This window comes from Accipiter gentilis, chromosome 33 (assembly GCF_929443795.1).
Source record: "Accipiter gentilis chromosome 33, bAccGen1.1, whole genome shotgun sequence".
Taxonomy (NCBI): domain Eukaryota; kingdom Metazoa; phylum Chordata; class Aves; order Accipitriformes; family Accipitridae; genus Astur; species Astur gentilis.
This window is the reverse complement of record NC_064912.1, coordinates 19,397,103-19,418,361: the sequence shown is the minus strand read 5'-3', so window position 1 is coordinate 19,418,361 and position 21,259 is coordinate 19,397,103. Positions and strand designations below refer to the sequence as shown.

Sequence of the window (21,259 nt, the reverse complement as noted above, 5' to 3'; positions counted from 1 at the left end):
AAACTCTTTGATCTTCTGCTCCCCTGGTGTGCAAGGAGGACAGCACTGTCTGTTCTCTTGCTTCTTGTCAATGGTGATGGCCAGCTCTCTGGACTCATGGTTAGTAGCCATCTGTACAGTACTTGACACAATGCAGCCCAGTTTTTGGTGGTGCACTGGGTTATCTTCACCACAATGCACTTTCTGTGAACTGCCTCCCCTCCTTGCACAGCTACCAGGGAGCCATGTAAAGGCTGTCATGGAAGTGGTTGACTTTCTCATGCCACTTTCCCTCAGCAAGGGTTTTCTAGAACCATCCTTCACTCACACAGCCCTTTCCCTGCAAACCCAACAAATGTTGTTGTGGCTGTCAGCGTGAGTCAGTGACAAGACAAATGCTTGAAGGCAAAACACAACAGCTCTTTAATGGGAACGCTAACTGCTTAGGACAGACTGAAAAGAATACATTACTGGGGTGAAAAGGCACATGGAGGCAAAATTAAAGTGCTGGGATTGAAACAAAATGTTTGGCAACATTGCCAAAGTTGAAAAAATAACCGCTCCGCCAGAATTCTTCACAATACAGTTACCCCCCAGGGGGTACAATAGCCTGGATCTGGCTTGCTACGTACATATCAAACCTGCCTAACTTATGTACCAGCTTTTTTCTCACCCTCATCTGTCCCCAGCAGAGCCTGTCTGAGCTGTTGTCTCTGATACCAACAGAGCTCAAACGCAAGCTAAACTGAAAGAAGGTCCTCACTTCTGGCTTTCATGCAACACAACAGAATCATCAGGTCACAGTCACGGATCAAACACGAGAAAAGTGTTTGACAGCAAGCCTGTCAGAAGAACACCAGCTGTGAACTGGCAGTAGAATAAGGCAGAACTAAACAACATGTTTGAAATGAGAAGACGATAGCGCAATTTCACTGCCTGCTCCGAGATCTGCAATTGTCTCGGGGCAGTTACAGAGATCTACCACCAAATATCCTATATTGCGTAAGTTGTGAAACCAAAGCACGAGGAAATGAGGTTACCAGGAGATCAAGAGAGAACCATCAGCAACACGTGCCCCACGCCGGACAAGTCATGGCGCAGAAAAAGACAAAACAAAGCAAGCCCCGCGATGACATATGTCAAACAGCAAAGGGAAGGCAGCCGGGGCGAAGAAAGCAAGACGTGGCTAGGATTCACCGAGGACCCAACAGCACAGGAGGTGATACACGAGCTCCTCTGTGCACCTGGAAAAAAATCATGCCGGCACCCGCACAGAGTTTAAAAACCGACAAACAAACCGCCCAAGGGAAGGGAACAAGGCGGCAGCGCTGCCGGGCGGGCGGCAGCCCCCCGGAGCCGCCCCGAGCAGTCCTGCAGCCCCCGGGGGAGCTGCCGCAGGCACTTCCCCAGAGCGGGGCCACCCCACCCGGGCCGCCGCGCAGCCCAGCGCCCCCGGCCCTCACCGTCCCCACCGCCCGGCCCGGCCCTTCCCCTCACAGAGCTCCCTCAGCCCCGGGCCCGGCCGGCTCCCCTCAGCCGTGGGCTCCGGCCCAGCCCCGCTCGTACCTGGCAGCAACAGCAGCAGCAGCGGCGGCGGCGGCCGGAGCGCCGGTGCCCGGCCCCGGCACATCGCGACCCCGGGCCTGCTCCCCGCTCGTCTAGCGGGTCCGCTGCCGCCCGGGCCGGAAGCCCTGCGCCCGTCGCTCCTCGGGACTTGTAGTCCGGCGCGTCCGCCTTCCGCCCGTTGCTCGCCGCGCCTCCGTGACGTTCGGACTACAATTCCCAGCAGCCCACGCGGCCGAGCGCTGATTGGCGCTTACCCAGTCACTCTATGTTACAACCACTGTTGCTACTGGCTTGGCCCGGCCTCCTCCAGGGTCCAATCAGACGACGGCAGACCACCGCCTCGGGCCACGCTGCGCCGCGCGGCGCCATTGGAGAAGGGAAAGGCGGCGACCAATGAGAGTTGAGAGAGGCGGGAGAGCGATCACGCCAACGGCTCGCGATTGGCTTGCCCGCAGGCAGCTTGACCAATAGCGACGTGGGGGAAGCTATAAAGTCGGCAGCGGAGGAACGTGCTCCCTTTTCCAGCCGGGAGGTGAGCGGGGGCGGGTGGCGCGGCCGGTAACCGGGGGGCGGGCAGGCGGCGGTAGCGGGGGCGGGCCGGTGATGATCTCTATCTTACCTTTCTGACACCTCGTCTGAGGGCGGCGGGCGTCCGTAGCCCCTGCTGAGGATCCGTGGCTGAGGCCCGAGAGAGCCCCGGTGGGGCCGGGCCCGGCGGGTCGGGGCGGCCCGCTCTTAACCGCGCCGTCTTCTCTCCTCAGGGCTCGGCGGGAACGGCATCGCACCGGTGTGAACAGGATCGCGGCGGCCTGAAGGGCGTTGAGGCGGGGGCGGTGAACGGAGGACATTCCTGGGGGTCTAGGGCGGTGCGGGTCGGGTAGCGGCACCCTCCGTGCCCGAACGGCGGGTGGCCGCCGGCTAGCCCTGCCTGCTGGGAGGCTGCCTGGCCCGCATGCGGGCTGCTCCCGCCGCCTCCAGATGGTTAAACCCGGTATCGCTTGTTGCTAAAGGACTAGGCCGTTACGGGGTGGTGAGCCACAGGCAGGCTGACCTTATCCGTACCGCCCGGAAGCTGCAGGGAGAGCACGAGTGGGTCTCAGGTGGGTGAAATTGGGGCTGGAGTAACCACTTCGTGCCTTGGTGTAGCTGCTATTCAAGGGATAGTGTAGGCTGCAGGCTCCGGAACGGAGCAAGCGATGCAGTTCTGAGTATGGCTAAAAATGCGCTTTTTGGGGGCTGCTGTATCAAATGGGGAAGCTGCTGTTTCTCATGCTGTGCAGCTTGCGAGTCAGGGCAGTTTTTAAAGTGCAGAGAAGCAGCTGCAGGACTGGCTGAAGTATAGGAATCAAAAGTCATTGATTTCTCTACCACATGGGGCAGCTTAAGGTAAACATCATGGCAGGCGGTGGGTGCAGTAGTGTGGGTAATGGAAGGGATTCACAGTCTGAACTCCAGTGCTAGATCACATAGACACAATTTAAATCTGGGAGTCCTTGATGCTAACTCACTTCTTGGAACATAAGTTGCTCAGGTAATGTTCTTTCCCCAGCCTCAAATCAAATGCAACCGTGTAATTCTTGAATTGTTTGCTGCTGTATCTCCACTTTGGCTTCTATATTAGGCCAATTTTATAGCTTACAGATTTAATAAAGTTTTCAAAAGACTTGATTTGCTTTTGCTTCTGTTCTTTACAAATCCCATGGGTGGCATGTAAAACCACAAACCAACTTTAAACTGCATTTGGGCACCCAGCAGACCATCTCTGCCATTACTGTTCACTTATGGAGAACCAGAGCATCTTCAAAGATGTGCGGCAGCTCAGCTTAGCCCAGCTCCCTTTAATTTTTATGCTGGGTGCATTGGAGGGCTTGAACCCATGATGCTGGTAGTGGAAGGATCTGGATGGGCTCAAGAATGAGCTGAACTATTTGATTAAACAGTGCAGGTGTGTATGTTAGACAATCAAAATAGCATTGTAGCCACAAAGATTATTAAAAAAATTTATTAACAGGAATGAAACAAAAGCTGTAAAGAAGAGCCAGCAAAAATGAGAAGTTGCATGTAATGCCGAGTCCTCTGGCTTGTTTGAATGCACCGAACAATTCTTCATCGCTTGGTGGCAGTAAAGGCCCGTGTGAGAAGATGCCAAAGAACAGTCTGAGGAAGAGCTTTAGGGCAAGGTCAATGTGCAGGCTTTGGGAGACCAGTCGCATAGAGGGAACTTGTGACTGGGAGAGATGGGGACCGAGTCTGCCTTAAAGTTTAGGTCTAATACCACAAATGCAGTTGTGATATCTCTGCTGTGGTAGAATTGGCTCCCAATGGGCATATTTAAAGTATTCCAAAGGGTCACATTTACATCTTATTTAAATTAGCTTTGGCCCCCCACTGAAGGAGTAAGTTCAGAGTTGCCAGCTTTTTCTTCAAGACAGCAAGGTGCAAGGCTTTACTGCCCTGTGAGGGAGAGGGAAGGCAGCAACCTGATGGGAACATTAAGAATACTGCTGCTTATTTTTGCCTTTAGGGGGAGACTCTATAGCTTCTGGGGTGATGTGACTGTGCAGTGACTAGCACATCAGGACAGGGGCTGCTGCTGCACTGCTAAGGTCAGGCTGAGAAAACACAGTCAAAATCAGATCTGGGCACAGACTGGGTACTGGAGCTGCCTGACTGCTGTTCTGTGCCTCTGCTGGGCTGGCCTTTCCCTGCACAGCTGGGATACCAAATTACTGGTACATAGCAAGCTCAGGACTCGAGGAAATCCCAGTCCCTTTTTTTTCCTTAATCTCAGCCAGCAAGTATGTGCTACACAGCCCAGAATGAGAATGGAGGTGGCTCTAAGGTAAGCAGCTTCATGTAGGACACACTGGTCAAGTAGCAGCCACGGGAACACAGCGAAGCTCACCAAAGCAGCATGAAACTGAGTTTTACAGATTGCTGTGCACTTCTTGACAGTGCCTGAGCAACTTTCAGAGCCTTCCCTGTGTTCTGTTGCTACTTGCGAACGAGTCTTAAGAGAGCACTTGTAGCAGGCATTGCTGCCTTCTAGAGCGGGTAAAGGTGAAGAGAGTTGTTCCAGTTATTTCAGAGAAAGTCTCGGTTGAGGGATAGATGGCTGCTGCTCTGGTGGGAGCAGCTCTGCCAGTGCTGGCCGTCCCCCTGGGTCTGTGAGGAGCATTGCGGCTGAGGTGGGACACGGTGGGGGGGGCCCTGACTGCCATTCTCCCACAGCCCCTGCTCGCTGCTGCCAGCGGAGCTCACCTGCCTGCTCCTGCAGTGCTGGCACTGGCAGCAGGGGTCTGCTCTAGGCTGTGCGCTGCAAATATTCCTGAAGGAACAGTTTTTCAGTAAATAATTTAAATAAAATTTAAATCAGGCAGTTGAAAGACTTGTTTCTCCCTAAAAAGCTATTTAGGAAAAAATGCTCTGTTTGCAGTAGGTTTATTTTAGGATCCTTTTTCATACTGTTATTGTGCAGAACCCACTTGAAGCAGTAGCTGCTCATTTTACTGTAGCTCTGAGGAGTCGCTGCCTGTCTGAATCACACACGGTAGCTGCGGAGGGTCTTTGTGCACATCAGGAATGCAGAGCTGGAGCTAACACCCCAAGCAAAACAAGGGGCAGAGGCATCTGAACCAACTGCTGAGAGAGCTCGTGCTTGGCTGGAGAGTGAAGGATGTGTTATTTTAAGTGGTCCATTTAGGGCAGCACGAGGAGGTTCAGTGTGGTGGGCACCTGGTGTTGTGCGTGTGGAATTTTCAAAGAAAACTGCCACAGGCCAAGCACTTCATCCAAATTCAAATCTGTACTTAGAAGTGCAGCTTTTAAAAAAAAAAAAAAAAAAAGCCAAATGCCTGACACAGACCAAAAGGATGAGGAGTCCATTGAAGAGAGCTGGCAGGAGAGTCTGAAACCTGTAAAATCAATGCCTACAGCATTTCCCCCAGCTTTCTTCAGTTAAAAGAAAGAGCTGTCCCAAGAGAACTTTGAAGATACCAAAGCATTGTTGCAGTCTAAAAACGCTATCACGCTTACATGAAGGTATTTAGAATAAGCTGCAATACATTAGATTTCTTCTCAATTAAAGTACTCGAAACGGCAGAAGAAAGAGAATCAATGCCTTTACCGAACAGATAGACATTCAGGAAATCTCTGTACAACAGATAGGTTAGCAGGAGCTTACTCAAACAGACAGCTAAGCTCTTGTCTTCTGCAGGGAAGAGGAGAAACCGTCATCGAGGAGGTGTGTTAAACCACATGAAAGGTGGACAGACATAAGTAAGCAACTACAAAAAATGGTTGCCTTGAAAACAAGTCTTTCTGGTGTGCCCCAGGCCAGGGCTCTGAACAGCTGAATTCCAGGGAAAGAAAAGGGAATTTGGGAGTTTTTCCTACCCAGATGTTTGGTGTGGAGAAGGCATTCATTCCCCTTAGTCACACCATAATTGTTACTAACATTAAAGAAGCCTCGTGATGCTCCTGGCTGCTGCTGAATGGGTAGAGACAGTCGGGTCCACCGACTGCCCCGGCCCTGGAAGGAGCGACGGTGAGACCCCAGCCCACCCCAGTCCCTTCCCGACCGCCCACCTCCCGCCTGCATGGGGACGAGCGGCTGCGAGCCAGGCAGGAGCGACCGGCGAGGGAAGCCGGAGGGCTCGCAGCGCGGATGGATGCGATGGGGGCTTGGAGAGCAGCGCCTTGCACGTGGCTGCAGCACGGCCAGCGTCCGCCCCATCTGAGCGAGCTTGTGCTGCTGCTGCTGCTTCCGTTCCCCATGTCTCAGCTCACCTTTTAGGCAGATACAGACACGACAGACAGACATGCACACATTGTCCACGAGGAGAGAGCGCGGCGCACGAACACTTGGCATGAGTCTCTGTACAAACGCACCGAGCGCATTAGGACCTGCAGCAGCTTGAGCCTCTCACTTCCTTCTTCACGTAGTCGTGGAGCTTGAATTTGGGCTCGTTGGGCAGCTTCATGGACCTGTGCTTCAGTTCTCTGCGGGAAGGGGAAAAAAAACGTTACTTTTCTGCCTACATTGCCTGCTTCTAAGCTGCCTGGCCCGGTCTAGATGGTTTGCTAAAGCTCCCCCCCGATGAGACATTTCGTCTCTCATGCGAGATGGCAAGTACTTGCCAGCACAAGAGCTGAAGGTGGGAGCCCAGGGAATGAAAAGGTGGGTGACAGTGCCAGCCTTTATCTCAAAGACTGCTGTCCCCCCTGTGGGAGAGGTGCCCAGCACGGCCGCCACACCAGTCACTTACTTTGCAATGGCTGTGAACGCTAATTCAACATTGAGGCCACTTTTTGCGCTGGTCTCCATAAAGGGCACTCCGTACTCCTGCGGGACAAGACACCGGTGTCACAAACATCTCCCGGGGGGGTTCCCGGGGGCTCCCGGCTCATGCCGAGCCCCGGCCAACATTGGTGCCTGCGGCAGGAGCTCCTACCCCGCGTTGGGAGAGGAGCTCTGCCGCGGTGGGCAGGAAAAGCTGAGTGAGGGTTCACAGCTCAGGTGTTTCTTACACAACTTTGGAAATAATTTTTGAGGACAAAGAAAAACATTAGTGGAAGCTTCGAGGAAGTAGAACAGATGAGGAGGAAGAGGAGAGCAAGACAAGGGAAGAAAAGCAAATTGCTCCCAGACGTATTTTGGGTCAGACTGGTCTCCAGTTAACCATTTCACTGGTGTACATCATCAAGTACATGCTGGCGCACTTGCACATCCCCAGTCAGAGCATAGAACAACTGACTTGGCTGCAGCAGACGGACACCTCACATACCTTGGCTAATTTTTCTCCATCTTCCCTTTTCACCACTCTGTCCTGGGCTGAATCCACCTGCCGACAGTAACGGCAAAGAGCAAATTGGGATGATTTGGAAGGTCACCAGCAGGCAACCCCTATGTCCCCTTACGACCTCCTAGGCTCCTCTGCCCGTGGCTGCAGCGTGGCCCCATCACGGGACCATCGGGGAGGAAGAGGAGGCTCTGGGGCCAGGCTCACCTTGTTTCCCAGTAACATCAGGACCACATCTTGCTGCGCGTATTCATGAATCTCTGTCAGCCAAGCCTGGAGGGAGACAGCCAGAGAGAGGGGTTAGCAACAGCTCTGGGAGGAGGAGGAAGGATGGGGGGCTGCCCCGGTCCTGGGCACCAGGCACCCTCTGTGGGAAATGCTGCCGTCCCTGAGCAATGCCAGATGGGCATTACGTGGACACAGAAAGGAGGTGGCTGGGGGTTAGATGCAAAACAAAAAGCCCAGCTCAGACTCGGCTTTACAGGGTGGGAGCCGCAGGCGGGGAGCAGCCGGTCCCATAGGTCCTCTGCGATTCAGCAGCACCCTGGGGAGAGGAGCTGCCTCTTCCCCTGCGGTTTGACAGAAGCCAGCCAGCAGCCAGCAACTTGGCCCTGTGGATGAGCGGGCGCCCTGGGGTGCCACCAAGCCCCGGGGGACCTGCTTTGCCGAGCAAGCCCGGCACCCCACTTTGGCTGCTGACCGAGCCCCAGTTTTCAAGGACAAGAGCAGCCTTTCAACCCTGCTGCCCACTCCATCTGACCACAGGCGCTTGTAGGACTTTAACCCAAATTCCCCCTCAGATGGGACATTTAAGACTAAACCTCTTTTTGGAGGATAAGGCTGAGGGTTTGCTCTGGGACGTGCCCCATGCCCATGTCCTGTACGTGCTGCCCTCATGCCAAGCACACTCGTCCCAGCAGGCAGCTGAACCTGCTTCCCCAAGCCATGGGGTGGCTTCCCTGCCCTCTAATCCAGCCTAATCTAATCAAACCTGCCCTAATTCCCTGTAATCCCTGACCCTGCGGTGCGAGCAGCCGCTTGCTGCCTGCCAGGTGGGCAGCACTGCTGCAGCCCTTGCCCCAGCTCCGAGCACCGACGCTGGGCTCGCAGCAAGCGCCGGGTGATCCCCGCTCCACCGCCGCTCCTTGCCCAGCAGCATCCCGCATCAGCACCCAGCCAGCCAGGGAAGCAAGGGGTGATTCAGGATTAGAGCCTCTCACTGATTTTACACGGGAGCCCAACACGTGTGGATGCAGCCCTGGGAGCCCATCACACCCCGGCTGGGCTCAGGACACTCAGCTCCATGGATGTGTTGGTCCAAGGGACACTCGGTCACTGCTGATAACCCTCCTCGGGCTCCCTTCTGGCACCGCTCCCCCTCCATCCCTCCTTCCAGCACCTCGCAATAGCCCCTGGGTGCTCGTTCCTTCCCACCGGGGCTGCGTGTGCCCCATGGACGTCCCTCCCGCAGCCATCCCCCCCGTGTCCCCGTGGGGCCAGGAGAGCTGATGCTGCAGATGGGGCCATGTTACCCAGCAGCGTGAAACCTCCAGGCGATTTTCTGTCTTGTTGCAGGATCACAACCTCAGTGCAGACCCACAGCCTGGTTAACGACCAGCACTCACTCTCCATTACGCCCGGCAACAGATGCCTCTCCTCAAGCCATCCAGCTCTTCGGGCTGGAAAAGGCCACCGCTGACCAGTCCCAGCTTGCGGGAAACATTCCCAGTGCCGGTGACGTGGCAACAGGGTGGCAGGATGTGTCCCGTCCCCCACCACAGGGCTGCAGGCACGGGGAGGGGGGGCGGGTGCAGGGCTGCCAACAGAAGGATGCTCTGGAGCAGGGATAGCTCCAGGCACTTGGGACCAGGTGGTCAGGGGGTCCAGGGTGGTGCAGGACCCTCTGGGAGCTGGTGTGGTGGATCACGGCTCCCCACACCCAGCCCCGGGGTGTTAATGCCGCACGGCACCTCCTGCGCTATCGAACAGGGTGTTTTTGCAGGCACGCAGCCTGCTCGCCGCAGACGCACACAGTGTACTCCGTGTCCAGGACATGAGCAATTACATCCTATTCCTTCAGGGCTAATTGCTCCCCAGGCTCATGGCACGCTCTGCCGGTGCTGGTATAGGTGGCCCCCAGCAGCCGCATGGGTCCGGCAGGGCAAGGGGAGGGGATGCAGGGCCAGCGATGTGCCCACGGCCAGCATTTTCTCTCCCTCCCTCTGCCAGATTTAACAAAGCCCTCTGCTCCGACACTGCTTCCCAGCACCCCTGAAGCACCCGCAGGGTGGGGGGGGTGCTGGGTCTGCGGGGAGGGGGCAGACTCGGGCAGCACAAGGGACCCCCGCAAAAGCCGTCAGGAAGGGCAGGTCTGCTGGGGGGTGAGGAGCGTGCGGCAGGATGCGACCCTCTCCCCTGCCTGGGTTTGGTGCTAAGGCGGGTGGGGGCAATGCGGTGCCCAAGCCCGACCCGAAGGTGCGGAGGAGAACGAGGGAGCACCTCGCTCGGTAAAGCTGCCCGTGCTCGTCTACCGGAGCAAGTTCTGCAGCCGGTGCTGTAATTACACACAGCATTAATTTGCTGGTGAAGTGAATCCATCACCCCTTTTATTTGCTATGAAAAGGAAAACCTTCTCTGCCTGTCCTCTGGTGTCCTTGTAGGCAGACCCGCCGTCAGACAGGCACTCGGCATTAACCACAGCCCTTCTGGAAATGATCGCGGTTCACATCTCCGACACACAACTCCTGCAGCACGTATCCCCTCCCCGGTGCCAACCCGCAACCGCGACCCGGCCCATCGCACACGAGGGACGGGCAGGAGAGGTCCGGGGGTGCTGCCGTACCTGGATGTTGTCAAATGACGCTTTGTTGGTGACATCGTAGAGTAGGAGCAGCGCTGCGGAGAGAGGGATGGTGCGTTAGTGCCGGTGCCGTGGTGCTGGGCAGGAGCACGGCCAAGCAGAGCCCACGGCTCAGAGCTTGCTCTGCACCGTTCCCCGAGGCAGCGCACCCCCCGGCTGCGGGTCACGCCTGGGGACGCGGCATTAAAGCACCGCTGAGGTCCCTGCTCTAAAATAGAAAGCAACATGCTTAAATCCACCCCAGGCAACGCCTTGGACTCCTGGCGTTTGCACCTCGGCACGCAGAGGCTCCTCCATCCTTGGCAGCTGCTTCTTACAGGGAAAACGCTCCGGTGATTCCCGACTCATCTGGCCTGGAGTCACGGCTCAGGGCCCCGAAGAGCCGGAGAGAGGGGGGGGTTCCCCCCGGGGAAGCGGAGGTGGCCGTGCTTACCATGGGCATCCCGGTAGTAGGCGTGGGTGACGCTGCGGAAGCGCTCCTGTCCGGCCGTATCCCAGATCTGGAAGGCAGATGGGAGCAGAGGGGTCAGCCACGACCCACCGCTGCATGGGCTGAGGGACCTGCCTAGCACCAAAACCAACCCCAAACCAAACGGCACGGTGCAACCCCAGAGAGCTTCTTCAGCCTTTTGCTTCTAGGGACAGTAATAGGAAAAATAGTAAGTGCAATAAATATTGAAGCAGCGCCTCCCTGCTCCTCAGCACACGGAGACGATGGTGTGTGGCAAAGGGCTCCCGACAGGTCCCTTAATCGGAAAATCCATCCAGCAGATGGATGCGTGGGGACCCGCTAATTTAATTTATCAGTTTTTAATGCAGCAATACATTTGCAGAGTGCCACGCTGCTGTCGGGGGAAGATCAGCGCTAATGTTGTTATTGAGCTCCTGGCACAGGGGTCAGAGAAACAGTTGGGTCTCGGGGGGCCGGAGCGGCTCTGGCTGCGGGGGGAAAAGAAATCTGCATGTCCCACGGGCTGGATGCAGGCTGAGCCAGGGGACACGCATCCCTTTGGAGGATCTCGGTCCCTCTCACCATACTCCACGTCTTCCAAAGCAGGAGCTGCCTGGAAACACCGGGCAAACCCCACAGGCACTGCTCCGGTCTCACCGGCTCTGGCCACGGTCACCAAGCGGCAAGGAGGCAGGTGGGCTGGGCTGGGGGTGACCAGAGCCGGAACAGCCCCCCGGCTCGAGCAGGCTCCCGCCGAGGGGATAGAGCAGCCAAAAGGACTCGTAAGGCTGCTCTGGGGCGGGAGACGTGATGGCAAAGGATGGAGATGGAGATGGGGGACCCGCGTCTGGGGTGCTCCTCTGCTGAGGAGCTTTGCCCAGCCCCAAACACCCAGGGCGGGGGGACGAGGGAGCTGCTACCAGGACCACGGGGACATACCTGCAGCTTCACCTTCACCCCATCCACCGTCAGCACCTTATTCTGAAAGAGAAGAGAAAGGGTGGTGAGGGGCAAGCGCAGATGCAGGACGTCAAGGACCCCGGGGAGACACGCGCACCCCAGACCCCCATTCCAGGCGACGTTTCCCCCCGAACCCTCAGGCTGATCTCCTCTCCCCGCTTTTTAAACTTGCATACATTGGTCCCAGCGCCTGTTGGAGCCATTTGCACCGTGGCCCAGCCAGAAGATCATTCCTTGCGTCTGCTGCAAGCTACATCTATTTGGATACTTAAATCCTCGCGTCTGCGAGGCTGATTTAGTGCAGCGTGCGGCTCAGGCTAGAAGACCTCTGGCAACAAATTAATGAGCACCAGCATCTCATCTTAATAGCCTTCAAAAGACACAGCCAACTACTCCATATTCAGGCAGCAACTTAAAAATAACTCCTCTTCCTGTGGTTTGTACTCATTTTTCTCCCTCTCAGGTTTGGGGGTTTTTTTCCTGTTTTGCTTCTTTTTAGCAGGAAAGGTGGGAAGGAGGAGGAGAGGGGACAGTGCCCCTCCACACTGCCCTGCAGGATTTTCCCCAAAGCCAACAGGAAACTTTTTGTCACTGCCTGGAGCACGGCCCGGCAGAGCCGGGAGCAGTGCCGGGCGCGGGGAGAGCCCATCGGTGCCCCTCTGGGCGGCTGTGCCGGCCAGCGAGGACAGCGGACGGCTGCTGACTGCGTCCCGGTGAACTGCACCACACTCTCCAAGCATCCGTCAAACACAGTCCTAAAGATCCAGCGGTCCCAGGGGAAGAAGCAGAGAAGAGATTAATTTGCCTGCTAGATCCACAGAAATTAGCACGCTAATCGGTAGGACGTGACGAAAACACAGCCCGGGAACAGTGCGCTGGCGGGACAGGGCAGCCGTTCGCTGCTCTGGTGATGACTGATTTGCTCCGGAGCAGGCATGGGGTGCTTTCCCCTCCCCAGACACGCGGCCATGGGATGGCCAGGGCTGCCTCGACCCCAGCTGGGCTCTGCCAGCTCAGCCCCGCTCCCCACCTTCCCCAGCACCGACCAGTAAGAGCACGGGGTCTGCACCAGCTCACCCTGCCGGCACTGGACACGCCACCACCTCCGGTGCCACCAAAACCCTCCCAGGCAAACGACAGCACACACGTGCCGAGAGCCATCCCTGCGCATCCCACGCCGCTCAGCACCAAGCACCAGGCACCTTGGGATGCCGGCGCCCAGCATTACCCTGCCAGGACAGTGCCTGTGAGGCTCTTAATTTCTGTTTTGATATTTTTAATCAGGGCAGAGGGAGCATCTCAGCTTCTGCACATCTATGCTTGCCGAATAGCAAGGATACGGGCAAGGAGGAGAGGGCAGGAGCGAGCCAGAGCGCTAAATTTACACAGTCTGCTAAAGCAGGCGCAGGGGAGATGATCGCGGTTTATAAATACCTTCAAAGGCAGCGACCGAGACGAGAGAGTGAAGTGATTCACAACCCAGGAGCGGTAAAAATAGGCAGCCAGGCTGTGGGGTGGGGGAGCTGAAAGGCGCTGGGGGAGCCGGCCGGGGGCTGGGGACCAGCTCGCCGTGCCCTGTACACAGAGCCAAGGCTTTCCCCAGGACACGAAGCTGGGGCTGCTGAAGGCTTGAAGTGCTTAAAACCGAGGGTCCCCGCTGCTGCGAGGCGCTCCCAGTGCCTCTGCACGACGGCTCCTGGGTGAGCACGGCCACAAGCCGTCCCGGGGGGGGGAAACACGCACCACGGCGAACGGCGCTGAGAAAATCCGAGCGGAGGAGCTGCACCTTCACCGCCATCCCAGCGGACGGAGAACCACGCTGCCAGGCACTCGTTTTGCGGGTGAGATGGGGCAGATTTACTTTCTGCAGAAGATCTGCTTTCTGATCTCAGCTTGCCCTCCAAAACCCCGGGTCCTACCTGCAGGTCCCGGTGCTGCACCAGAGGCACCGGCACATCCCGCAAGGTGCAGGGGCTGGGAGCCCCGGGCTCTGCACCGCTGCAATGCTCATCCAAAGCCGTCCCCAGGCGGTGGCAACCAGCTGGTCCCTGGTCCCCCCGGCCGGGGACCGCACCAGGGATGCCGTGCCAGGAGCTGCAGGGGAAGGAAAACACTCCGCCGTTCCCCATTAGCGCCGGAGCACCCAGCTGCTCCGGATCTCGGCACCAAGAGCCCTCACGGGGGACGAGGATGCTTGGTGCGATAGATGATGGATGACAAGGGACGACGACACCAGGAGCTTCACGTTAAAAACCACACCAGACAAGTGTCCTTCCCCGCGCAGCCCCACGTCCACGCCGGCACCTCCAGCTCAGAGGAGAGCGTGTGCCGAGGGGCAGCCGTGCTTGGGGACGTGGCCACGTCCCCAGCGAGGCCATGCTCCACGGGTGACCGGCCACCGTGAGTGGGAGGGAGGGACGGAGAACATGGCCCCAGCCCCGAGCATGGACCAGCCGAGCCAAAGAGACCACAAACATCTGGTGAGCAGTCGAAAAAACTAAAGCTCCCTGTGCATCGACTTCCACTTCAGGAGCTTAATTAAAAGCCAAGCTGGCAGCAGCAGGAATCACACTAATTACGACTGACCTACATTTTAGGGGAGGAAATGCTTAAACCTAATTAAAGTCTGCACATGGACCCAGGTGCTGTTGGACCAGGCTGGGGAAAAAAACGGATTCCCTGGGGTTTCGGTGTGGAACAGAGGCGGCGTTTCAGGGCGAGTATTTGCAGAGATGCTCCTGCAGGCAGGAGACACAGTCAGAGCTGTCCGGAGCAGCGGCTTCTGCCTGCATCCCTGCCTGCATCCCTGCCTGCATCCCTGCCTGCCCCCGAGCTCAGGGCAGCTGCAAAATGCGGGTGAAGAAGCTGAGCAGAAGGTGGGAGGAGCGGGGTGGGAAAAGGCAGGGGCTGCCGCCAGCAGCACACAACGGCTCCCGTCAGCGCCACATGAACCAGATGCCCAAGCCTTCCCCTATACCACAGCTAATAGACTTTCCAGCTTCCAATTATTATTATTTTTTTAAGGAGCTGCAGTTCAATTCCACACTCACAGCCCTTCAAAGGCACAGCTGGGGGGTTTAACAGCTAATACATATCCAAGAGCAAAAGAGGACGTGTGTCAATGCACTGAAACGTGAAATACACTGCCAGGCCTGATCGCAATGAGAGGGGTTGTGTTGTTCGGCGTTCGTTCTTAATGTTGCACAGTTTAATATAATAGAGGTAATACTCACAGCAGGTCACCCGTTACGCAAAAGCAGTCAGGAGAGCCATCCCCGCAACTCAGCTGTTGTTGCCCTTTGCAATTTCAGTTTTTATGTGTCCTTTTTCCCGGGCGTTGACAATGTTATTAAAATATCTTCTAGCAGGGGCTGCAGTGGAATGCCTGGAGTGCCTTTGTTGGAGGAACACGATGCCCATAAGTTAAATAATCCTCAGGACATCAGATAAATAAAGTTGGAACCTTGCAGATGCAGGAAAAATTAAATTACCAAGTGCAGATGGTCCTCAATTAAGAACAGCGTTATCAGCAAACCAAAGGCCCCGCTGGCTGCAGCCCCGGCGCGATCCCGCCCCAGCGACAGCACGAGAACGGCCATTCGGAGCCAGACAGGAAGGAGGAGAAGGCGCCTGTGATGGAGCAAAAACCTCACTGTTCCCTGAAATGTGCATCCTGCGACGGACAACGCTCCCACCCAAATCGAGGTGCCCCTGCTGCCAGGCTGCTGCCCCGCACTGCTCTCAGGCCAGCTGGTGAGCGGCAGCAGTTTGGATAAAGCTGTTCCCCTGGTCCACAGGGTGCCCACGGTGCCGGTGAACCACACCGGGAGCGACCGGCACATCCCAGCCCATCCGCCCGCATCTGAGCCCACACGGGCGAAGGCTGCAGCATAACCCAGGGTCAGCAATTGCATGACAACCCGGCCTCTCCCCAGCTTTTCCACACATTAACTCATTAATTAAAGCCTTTAGAAATTAAATCCGATACATGCGTTTAACTCGCTCCGCAATTAATCTGACAAAGGGACAGCTGCTCGCTGACACCATTCAGGCTCCAACCAGGGGAACCCCTCACCCTGGCTCCCCGGACCCTCTGATGGGTGCTGGATCCAGCGATGCTGCCCAGGAGCACCCACCAGCACCCACCCACCCACCAGAGCATCCCCCTGCACGGATAGGCACTGCGCGGCACGGCACGTGCCAGGCACGGCTGCAGCCCTGCATGCGCGGCTGCAAGGGAGGGAGAGGGGCCGGGCAGCGTTTGGGGACTGGCCGAGGGACCCCGGTGTGCCCACCCTGCAGCCCCACCGCTCCCCAAACCGTCGGAGTCATCCCCTGGAGAGGGGGGAGGACAGAAACCTGGGGGCTGCGGGGTCCCGGCAGGGGCCGAGGGCACCCGTCCCTGTCGCCGCTGCCAGGGGCTGCGGCTGCACCAGCACCTCTGCTGTGATGGGCTCATCCCCGGAGCTGGTGGGGGTCTGGCTCCCGGCTATCCCCATCTCCACTTTTACGATGGAAAAGAAAAAAACCCCAAATGTCATTAGTGTGCTTTGGAGGCAGTCTCCGCAGCCGACTGGGGGTGAGTTCTTGCAGAAGGGGGAAAAAATTGCATTAGTGAATATACATCAAACCCAAATGAAGGTGGCTGGGGCGCTGGCTGAGTTAATTAGCGGCAGTAATGGCTCTGCTACGGGCTGCAGGACTGACACTGCAGCCACCCAGCAAACTTCATGAGGGCCGCGGCGTCACACGCCGGCTGGGGCCGGGTGGGTTGCCAGGTCCCCATTGCTGCTTGGGAGCACACGGGGAGCGGGTGATAGATTGGGGCATCCTTTATTTTAGGAAGCCAGGAGGAAAACAGCAGCACAGCAAGGGTGAGCTGGCTGGAGGGATGCTGGGGGACCCCAGCCCCGTGCCAAGGCAGGACCCAGATCCAAATTCCCACTTGGCAAAGCCCAGGGAGCCCCCGCCTCCGTGAGCACAAAAGCTCCTGTGCCAGGCAGAGCTGGGATTCGGTTGTGATGGGGCTATAGCAGACAAACCAATAAACACCACTTCCAAAAGCGGCTGCAAAAATAGATTAAGGATCAATATGGAAATCTGCCCAAAACAGCAGGACACTGCATTAAATTTGCTCATTAAAACCCTGAAGTTTTCCCACACACGCGCATGCTGCTGCCAGCGAGCTGGTCCTGGCGGCTCAGCATCTTCTCCAGCCACAGCAGCCTGGCTCAGGGACAGCCCGGCCCTTTGCCAGGGTCGGGGATCGAAGAGCAGCCCCCGCTTTACTCCCTCAGTACAAGCGGTTCTCTAAAGACTTGGTCCCTCAAAATTAAAGCAGTGAAATTGGGTGATTTTTTGATACTGAAAATAAAAAATTTCATTTTCATTTGAGAAAAAAACCCAAAAAACCCAACCCAGATTGCTGTTTGCTTGCAGCCTGGGAGAGTTGCTTTGTTGGGATCCAGCACTCGCCTTCCTAACGCAGAAATAAATTAGAAATATGAGCTACTCTAGAGGAGTAGGAGGAGGAAGAAGGTCCCCTCCGCTCCCCACCTTTGGTGCTTTTGCTCCGAGCTGCCGCGGGCCCCGCTCTCGGCACAGGCTTTGCGTCGCACGTCGTTTCAGAGATGTCGGAGGCAACCGAAGCGGCTCCCTGCATCACCACCGACGTGTTGGCCAACGCGGGCTGCCGGGAGGCTGGGACACGGCAGCAGGGTCTGGCTCAGGGCACGGACCATCCAAGCTGGCTCCGGGTGAGGAGCTGGAGCTTTTCCGACTCTCCAGCTCTGCATTATTTACAGCCTGCGCACAACCCTGGCATGGCACAAGGAGCGCGACAGCAGCTCGGCGTGAGCCCAGGGCCCCCGGGGTGAGCACCCGGCAGGTTTTCGGCTCTGCCCACCCCACCGTGGGGTTCAGCAGCCGGGAGAACGGCTGTGCCCAGCAGCCCGGCACGATACCACGCGAGAGCCCCAAGCACGGCTCTGCCTGAGGCCATCGCAGCAGATCTGACCTCAAGGAAAAAGCTGCCCAGAGCTTTTGTTGGAGAAACTGCCCTGGCAGCAGCTGGTTTTAAAACCTCCAGTTATTTCTGCTGGGGATAACAAAAGGGAAGAGAGCAGGAGGCTGATATTGCACAAGGATCTGCGCTTCCGAAATCAAGATCTGTTCAGTGAGACAAACAGTAACTGGGAACAAATATTTAAGTTTCAGAAACCATGAACAGACAGCAGAGCAGTAAGAGCAGTGCTGAGCTCTTATCTTGACATCGCACAAGCTTTCAAAGCACATTACGGTGGGGCTGCTCTGCCCATCGCCGGTTCGCGGGGCAGCGCAGGCGTCCCTCCCGGCCACGCAGCCGGCGCGTCCGGCACAGCCCGGCTATGTGGCACCTCGACGGAGAACACAGCCAGCCATCCCACCACCCAGCTTAGGAAAAAATGATTTCAGAAGCCCGTTCCCTGCAAGGGAGGGGAGGGAACAGCCCGATGCTGCACTGGGGACAGGGAGAGCGGGGCAAGGGCACAGGCTGGACGCAGGGCTGTGCCATGGTGTGGCTGGACGTGGTCCTGCTCTAGCCATGCTGAGTCCCGCTGGAGGATGGCCCAGGCACTGGGAAACATCTTCAGTGATCTTCCTCCTCCTTCTCAGCTGTCGAGCAGCTGTGCCACCGCCAGCGATGTGCCCGAGCAGCCCCGGCACACATCCTAGGGGAGACCCAGGCAGCCAGCACACTCCACCACGGTTCCCTCCACCCCATCCCATAAACCTTCTGCTCAGAGAAAAAACCTGACCATTCATCTTCCAGGGCAGGTGATTAATTTCCTCGCAGCTCTGTGCATTTGCACTCTGCAGCTAAAAATAGAAACTTCTGCCTTGGTTTTTTTTTCTCCGCAGGACTTACACACTCCCGCCTGCAGCAGAGATGCTCCAGAGCCAGCCACCCATCCCTGGTGCCAAGATCCTTTCAGAAACGATAACGTGTCAGCGCTCGCTGCTCAATTCAACAGCAGACCCCATGAAAAGCAGGTTAACACGGCACCTCGCAGCAGACGGCACTTCTGATCCGCTCTGCTGCTGGAGCTGGCCCTGCGTCCCCTCCATCCCCGTCCTCCGAGGTGTCACCCCTCCATGTCCCATCTCCCCCTTCACGCCGGGTTCTGGCCAGGGCACAACCTGCCCCTCACGCTGCAGGTGGGACGGGAGAAGCCGCAAGCCCTGCCCTACATAAATCACCCCAACCCGTGGTCTCCAAGTGAGCACGGACCCTCTGTGCGCCCTGCAGAGCTCTTCGCCTCTACGGGCAGCACAGCCTCTTCCCCGCACCCTGCAGCACCCAGCAAACGCCCCAGGGATGTCTGCAGCAGCAGTCTTTGTCAAGAGCCATGTACGCTACATTAAAGCACAATTAACATCTCCCTGGCTGCCAGCCCTGCAGAGTGTAAGAGTCAAGGCTCTTGTTAGAGCAGGCACACTGAACAATTAGTGTCTTATCATCTTCTGTTCACATCAGTCTGCACATAAAAGGTTTTTCTGGCAAGAAGTAGAGAATCCTGTCTTAGGGACAGATTAGAGGTAAGAGGATCTGGTTAAGACCATATTATTTTAAAATAAAGTCATGCTCTGCTTCTCAGCATCGCCCACGGCAGCCATGTCCTGCAGCCACCCGTCTCCCGGCACCGGTGGAGCAGCACCGGGTTGGTGACACTTTCCCTCCCCAGCCTGGCTGCTCCATCTAACCAGCAAGGCAGCGTCCCGGGGATGATTGACGGGATGGTTCCTTGAAGGAGGCACAGGCAGACGAGACTCAAACTATCGATGCTTTTAAGCCCGATGGGGCTGCTCAGGCTCATCCCAACAGGCAGGAGACACGGCTGCGCGAGGCTTTCAGGTGTCCCCTCCACATTGGAGGGACTCTGTGCCCTAGCCCCCCGGGCAGTGAGGGAAACTGGACTTTCCACCCTTAAAAATCCACAGGATAGGATCTGCTGCAGCCACTCCAGAGACCAGAGCCACCAAAAAGCAAGTCAGCAGGAAGGCTGCAGCCACCCCTGCAGCTCCCAGCATGCGGCTGGGTCCGGGGATGGGATGGAGCCCATGGCTGCATCCTTCCATCCCGCCTGGGGATGGCCTGTGGCAGCTCCCCCGCCACCCTGGGCTGCATTACTCACCCCTTCCATCTCTTTTTTTCTATTTTATAATAGAAGAGATATTTTTAAAAATTTCCGTGCTTACTTCTAAACCAGGCAGCCTTGGAAACAAAGGGGGCAGAGATGGCTCACGCAGATCTGTGCCAATACCGAGAGTAAGTAATGTGGCGCTCAACATATTTATCTTCATTTTCTTCATCAAGGACATACCGGGCTACAAAGCAGAACACGAATCTCTACAGAGCATTTATTGCGATATCATTTCTCATTTACAGCAAACACAGCGCCTGTCAATGCCGCAAGAATGAAAAATGGGTCATCAATTACCGTTATACAGTGAATTGTTTACTCTGTTCCGAGGGGGAAATAAAGCCTTGCATCGGTTTTTATGCCAAAGAAGCCAGTCCTTGTGTCAGAAGTGCTGCTGTGCCCAGCGCTCCCGTCGCAGCCGCCCGTGGGGTGTTGGAGCAGCAGGAGCCGTGGGACGAGCCAGGGAGCCCCGCTGTGACAGCCGTGCCCCGCGCCACTGCCTCGCTGCTCACCGGCCTCCCGGGTTTGCACCCTATGTTTCAGCCTTGTCAAAGCCCCGGTGACGGCAGCCAGCCCCGGGCTGTGCGCCCCAGCCCACGCGCTCCATCCTCCGCCACCTCCGAGGATGATGAACAGGATGATTCCCGCGAGGGAGTCACCCCAGACACAGGACAATGTGATTTTGACTCAGCCCGATTGTGTCCGGGCGCAGGGTCCCGGGAGAACCACGTTTAAGCCCTGCAGCAGCCGTCTCATTTCCAGCACAAAACGCGTCCCACCTCAAGAGGAGTTTGACTGGTTTGGCCCCAGAGCAGCCAGGCAGCGGCAGGGTTCATGGAAGAGAAAAACATTGGGAAACACCCCGCGAGGGGACCCCCAGCCCCGCAGGATGAGCCCTGGCGGGGCTGCAAGCCCGTCTCTCCTCCAGCTCACCCCCACACACCCGAACAGCCCTCAGGCATGGCAAGCAATTAGGAAAAAATAATTTTTCCTGGTGTTATGCTTTGTCCAAACGTTTTCCATTTGACCTATCCCAGTCTGAAGAACACTACAATTTGGTTTCGGAGCTACAAAGTCAGCCTTCTGGGCAGCCTCATCTGCCCTCAGTACAATCACAGCTATAAAAAATAGCTTTCCTGAAGGCAGTGGGGTCACTTTGCCTGGAGGAAGATGCCGCTGAGAAAGGCTCCAGGGCTCCGGCCACCAAGACTCTCCTGCGCAGCACGGTGCGTGCAATCAGCTGTACCTGCAACCGCAGCGACAGGCGCAGCCAGGCTTCTTTGGATCAGAGGGCTGGCACCTAAAGGGATGGAAACTTGGCCAAAGTTTCAGAGAAGACTTTGCAATCCAATTAAAAAAAAAATAATCAGGTCTGAATATCCAGCAGCAAACATGCCGGCAGCATCTGGCAGTAACACAGCATCTTTTGCAGACAACATTGCAAACAGCGTTATTAAGT

The 21,259-nt window shown here is 56.8% G+C and overlaps 2 protein-coding genes and 1 non-coding gene across 5 annotated transcripts in view; 1 reads left to right on the top strand and 2 right to left on the bottom strand.

The window, feature by feature from the left end:
* Positions 1-1,673, bottom strand: part of TRAF7 (TNF receptor associated factor 7) — a 36,260-nt gene extending 34,587 nt beyond the window's left edge. The window contains exon 1 of the mRNA XM_049791212.1: positions 1,546-1,673. The gene's annotated coding sequence lies outside the window, so the exon portion shown is untranslated. The remainder of the gene's footprint in view (positions 1-1,545) is intronic.
* Positions 1,674-2,140: 467 nt separating this feature from the next.
* On the top strand, positions 2,141-2,232 carry LOC126034332 (small nucleolar RNA SNORD60). The gene has a single exon (XR_007504590.1). It is a non-coding gene; the product is annotated as a small nucleolar RNA SNORD60 (small nucleolar RNA).
* A 1,327-nt stretch (positions 2,233-3,559) lies between these two features.
* The window catches only part of RAB26 (RAB26, member RAS oncogene family), a 33,806-nt gene continuing 16,106 nt past the window's right edge, over positions 3,560-21,259 (bottom strand). For 2 of the 3 annotated variants that reach the window (XM_049791570.1, XM_049791572.1), the window contains 7 exons: positions 11,597-11,638; positions 10,640-10,706; positions 10,189-10,241; positions 7,554-7,619; positions 7,332-7,388; positions 6,813-6,889; positions 3,560-6,546 (listed from right to left, as the gene is read on the bottom strand). In XM_049791570.1, coding sequence (XP_049647527.1) covers positions 6,444-6,546; positions 6,813-6,889; positions 7,332-7,388; positions 7,554-7,619; positions 10,189-10,241; positions 10,640-10,706; positions 11,597-11,638 — 465 coding nt within the window. In that variant the 3' untranslated portion in view covers positions 3,560-6,443. The remainder of the gene's footprint in view (positions 6,547-6,812; positions 6,890-7,331; positions 7,389-7,553; positions 7,620-10,188; positions 10,242-10,639; positions 10,707-11,596; positions 11,639-21,259) is intronic. The other variant, XM_049791571.1, reaches the window with a different exon arrangement.